Genomic DNA, 5,374 nt, shown 5'->3' with positions numbered 1-5,374 from the left:
GAACAAAATTTAAGTCCGTTGAACAGAATCATCACGTTGTATACAAAGGTAGTAATAATAATAATAATAATAAAGCATAACATTTGTAGAGCACTTTACATTCATAAATCTCAAAGTTCTACATTTTCAGAATCATGAAAACAAAACTAATTAACAATAACAATAAAAGTCACTAAAAACATGGTAATAAAAACAAATCAGCAGTTTTTAAATCTGTTTTTGAAGGATGCAGTCTGTGGTGCCCTCAGGTGGTTTGCAAGTGTATTCCTTTTTGTTGTGCAGCTGAGCAAAAGCCTTGGTCTCCCAAGGTGATGAGCTTAGTTCTGGGAATTTGAAAATTGGATGAGTTGCTGGAACAGAGACAACTAATATTCATTTATTTTTATGTGAACAGTCTATTATTGATGAACTGGAACTTTTGAAGGTTTTTATTTGAGATGCCAAAAAGAATTGAATTGCAATAATGCAGCCATGAAGAAACAAACGGATGGATGAGGTTTTCAGCATCAAGCTGAGATGATGATGACGAGCTTGCAATTTTTTTTGGATGAAAAAATGAGGTTTTACCTAGGTGCTTGACATCGGAGTCTAAAGAAAGGTGAGGATCAAACAGACACACCAGGACTGGTGACAACAGGAGAATGTATTATTCTGACCAGAAAAGGTTCAGTTTATTTCTATAGCTCCAAGTCACAACAGAAGTCGTCTCAGGGCACTGAACAGAAACATTCACATACATAAAAATCAATTAGTAAAAGTTATCTATCTAAGAAAGCAGCAGATTGTGCTGAATTGTCACTTTATCACAGTCTCCCATCCTGAGCAAGCACAAAGGCAACAGTGGAAAGGAAAATCTCCCTCCAGCAGAAAGAAACCTCCAGCAGAACCAGGCTCAGGACAAGCGGCCATCTGCTTCAAACAGCTGGGTTTGAGAGGACAGGAGAGGACTAGGACTAAGCCCCTCCCTATGCAACTGAATTCTGGATTTCTTAACCAACAGTCCACAATCTGTGAGGATCCACAACTTTTCCTCCTCTACCATAATCCTCAGCACTGGCTCCCCTCAGGGCTGTGTGTGGAGCCACCTCCTGTTCACTCTGCTCACATATAACCTGGAGAGCTTGTGCAGTAAGAACAACTTCCACATCAATGTAAAGAAGACGAAGGAGACGGTCGTGGATTTCAAAATGAGCAAACCACCCCCCATTGCTGACTGATGAAGCCCTCTGGATAGAGGGCGAAACATCTTTTCACAAAAAAAAAGAATCTGTCCAGATGACCTGACTGACTATTATTGGATTTTGTTCCTGGATTATTAAGCATACACTTTGATACCCATCACTACCTCATCCTCTCCGTTTCCTTCACCAACATGTCCATTCAGGTCTACTCTGATCACCACTCTCTCCTCCCTGGGAATACTCCCATCACTTCATCCAGATCTTTCCACAATTTATCTTTCTCCTCCACATCACATCCAACCTGTGGAGCAAAACCACAGGCAACATTTAGCATCAGACCTTCTACTTCTACTTTCAGCCACATCACCCTGTCGGACTCTCTTTTCACCTCTACTACATTCTTTGCCAACTCCTCTTTCAGGACCACCTCTACTCCATTTCTCTTTCTATCCACACGATGGTAAAACAGTTTGAACCCTGCTCCAATGTTGCGAGCCTTGCTGCCCTTCCATTTGGTCTCTTGAACACATAAAACATCTACCTTCCTTCTCTGCATCATGTCAGCCAGCTCTTTACCTTTGCCTGTCATTGTCCCCACATTTAGAGTTGCAACCCTCAGTCCTACATTCTTGAATTTCCTCTTCTCCCTTTGCTTCCTGACACATCCCCCCCTCGTGGTCTTCGACTTTGACTTGGCTCCTCCAATGGTAACATATTCTATTCTATTTGAAAGATAGGACTGGAACCAGTCCAGAGCAGTATCACAAAGCTCAATAGAACAAAAGAGGCTGTTGAGGAGAATGTTGTGATCATTGGTGTCTGATGCTGAAGGTAGATCAAGAAGGATAAGAAGAAAAGGTGAACCGGCATCTGCTGCCATCATCTGGTCATTGGTGACCTGAATCAAAGCCGTTTAGGTGGAGTGTGCAGAACCCGGACTGAAACTTTTCAAAACAGCTGATTTGATACGAGTTGGTCATTTAGATGTGCAACAACACCTTTTTCCTTAGCAACTGAGAGGAATGGAAGATTAGCTATGGGTCTATAGCTTTTAAGAATGTCCAGGCCAAGGGTGGGTTTTCTAAGATGTTTCATCATGGCAGTTTTCAGTGGTGGCACCAATATAAAAATGGTTTTAATTTTTATTTCAGCAAAAATAGCAACACAGCAAAATTATTATTTTACCTAAAAAGAAACAAAAAATATGCCAATTTATCTTTTGCTTTTTAGCCATGACTGCTCACTACAGTTCTACTACTTTTTCCAAATTTGAGTTGACAGGTTTTTTTCCTGAGATTATATTTAAAACTAATTTATCTTAAGGGTTTGGGTTTTATTTTTATTTTTTTCATTTATTTATTTTCCTAATCTAAAGTGTTTTTCCCTTGTTCAGGATCTTCACTCTGTACAGTAAGTCACTCCCTCTGGATGTGGCGTGTCGAGTCTGGGACGTCTTCTGCCGAGACGGGGAGGAGAGTTTGTTTCGGACGGGGCTGGGCATCCTGCGTCTGTACGAGGACGTCCTGATGCAGATGGACTTCATCCACATTGCTCAGTTCCTCACCCGCCTCCCTGAGGACCTGCAGCCCCAGACACTCTTCAGCTCTATGGCCAACACTCACATGATCAGCAGGAACCGCCGCTGGGCTCAAGTCAGTGATATCACTTTACAAAGTCTCTGATGGCTTATAGGGATTTATTTGAACTGTTCTTTTGCATGCTGGAAACATTTTGCAAAATATAATTTCAATCTTTTTAAAAATACGAATTGGGTGAACAAGTTGTAATTTATTGTAATTTTTTTCTAATCCACACAGGGTTAAAATTATACACACAGGCTCAAATATAACATGATTTCGCTCCACCACATGTACCACATGAATGACAATAAAGAATCTCTGACTCTGAAATATATCCATACATGTTGGCTAATATTTGATGAAACATCTCTTTAGCAAGTCTCTCGCACATTGATAGCTGGATATGGGCACCAGTGACCCCCACAAACCGAAATGGAAGAAGTGGGTGAAGATAATGGATGGATGCATGGTTGGATTGATGAATGCATAGATGGATGGATGGATGAATGCAAGGGTGGATGCACAGATGCACAGATGGATGGATGGATGCACAGATGTATGTATGGATGGATGCACAGATGTATGTATGGATGGATGGATGCATGGATGGATGGATGAATGCACAGATGGATCGATGGATGGGTGGGTGGGTGGGTGGATGAATGGATGCATGCATGCATGGATGGATGTATGCATGATTGGATGGATGTATGGATGGATGAATGCATGGATGCACAGATAAATGGATGGATGCACAGATTGATGGATGCACAAATGGATGGATGGATTGATGTACAGATGGACGGATGGATGGATGGATGGATGGATGCACAGATGGATGGATGCACAGATGGATGGATGCATGCATGAATGCATGCATGCATGGATGGATGGGTGGGTGGATGGATGGGTGGGTGGATGGATGGGTGGGTGGATGGATGGGTGGATGGATGGATGGATGGATGGATGGATGGGTGGGTGGGTGGGTGGATGGATGGATGGGTGGGTGGATGGATGGATGGGTGGGTGGGTGGATGGATGGATGGGTGGGTGGATGGATGGGTGGATGGATGGATGGATGGATGGATGGATGGATGGATGGATGGATGGATGGACCTACTGGTATTTTTATTTTGCATCCATTCTGATATTTGATCACTGATCTCAGCGCAGCTGCAATTTAGTCTCACCAGTTGCCTTTTTTGTGTTTGGGTGTTTGGTTAAAGTATTTGAACTCAGCTTGGTGTTTGTTAATACACATTAGTTATTTTTTAGTGATGGTCTAGTTAGTAATGGTGACCAAGTCGTTGGTTTGAGGTCTGTCTTCTTGTAGAAACTGTTCAAACAAATTACCGTAGTAAGATAAACTACCAGTCACAGTCAGTTATTATTACTAAGGAGACGTTAATAAGTTTGTCAGTTTAAAAGATCTTTATGAACCTTCAGAACCGTTTATTAACAGATTTAGGTGAATGTATGTAAATTATTAAACCTGTCTGTATAATTATGACACTGTGTGGATCCGAGAAGATCCACAATATATTTAAACTTGTGCGCCCAGTTTGTTTTTAAAAACCATTGTATACGTTGTATAAGCATGAGTCTGGTATAAAACAGTAAATCATTGAGTATGTGAGCTGTGTATTCTGATGTTTAATGTGTCCTATCTGATTGCTTTCAGGTGTTTTCTGCTTTGATGAAAGATGGAAACAATAAAGAATTGGAGAAAACTGGCAGCCCAGCTTTAAGAAGCTAATGCTGGCTAATCCAGATGCTAACTCTGTTAAATGCCCCGCTGTGAAGTGAACGCTCCTCTGCCTGAAACAAGCCAAACTTCCTGCAGGCCAAGTGCTTATTTGTTGACAAGCAGCAGGTTCTGGGACCAGAGACATTAATCGTGGCAGTTAGATGATCTCTACATGTCATTTCCTCTCTGCTGGCTGAGAGTCTTGCCTCCATGTTGGGAGGTCACTAACACGAGCATCAGGCCCCGTATCCTTCTACAGAGACTGCTGGTTTAACCGTAGGTGCTAACGATTTTCTAAAGGCTTCAGAAAAGATCTCAGTGGTTTCATTCTTCATGTGGATTCTCTTCATTTGCTGTATTTCTGAAACCAGGACTCTGGATCTGTAGCTGGTTAATTTGGCTTTTTTTTTTTAAATCTTCAGCTGCTGGAGAAGAAAAACTTTGAATCTAAAGAAATACTGAGTCTGTAGGGAAGGGTAATGTTCCAGAAGTTTATAGATGTCCAAGTAGGTGTTTTACGTGCATATTATTATTTAAAGTCATCGAGGAAGAATTTAGATCTGAAGTAAATAAGAAAACAAATAGTTTGGACATCACTGAGCCAAGTTTTGGTTGTTTCTGTGCGTGTATCAGTGTTTGTCCTCTTCGAGCACTTTATTCACGCAGCAATGAATCTGAAGAACAACAACCGCCATTAAAAGTGGACGAGTGAAGAAACTTTGACTGAACGTTTACGGTGCAGAATGAAGCTTTTAGAACGTCGCTGCAGAAAGTGTTTTCATATTAAAGGGACAGTTCAGACCTTTTGAAGTGGGATGTCTGAGAAAGGTTGTATGACTTGTAGATAACTTTTTGAACAAACTCAG

At 41.3% G+C, this 5,374-nt stretch overlaps 1 protein-coding gene across 1 annotated transcript in view; it reads left to right on the top strand.

Moving 5' to 3' along the window:
• LOC119413363 (TBC1 domain family member 12) overlaps positions 1-4,517 on the top strand; it is a 55,991-nt gene extending 51,474 nt beyond the window's left edge. Inside the window, exons 12-13 of the mRNA XM_037680414.1 lie at positions 2,575-2,833; positions 4,443-4,517. Coding sequence (XP_037536342.1) covers positions 2,575-2,833; positions 4,443-4,517 — 334 coding nt within the window. The remainder of the gene's footprint in view (positions 1-2,574; positions 2,834-4,442) is intronic.
• Positions 4,518-5,374: the final 857 nt, after the last annotated feature.

This window comes from Nematolebias whitei, chromosome 1, assembly GCF_014905685.2.
Source record: "Nematolebias whitei isolate Nwh7 chromosome 1, NemWhi1, whole genome shotgun sequence".
Taxonomy (NCBI): domain Eukaryota; kingdom Metazoa; phylum Chordata; class Actinopteri; order Cyprinodontiformes; family Rivulidae; genus Nematolebias; species Nematolebias whitei.
Note: the sequence above shows the minus strand (reverse complement) of the source record. Positions and strands in the feature narration are given on the sequence as shown.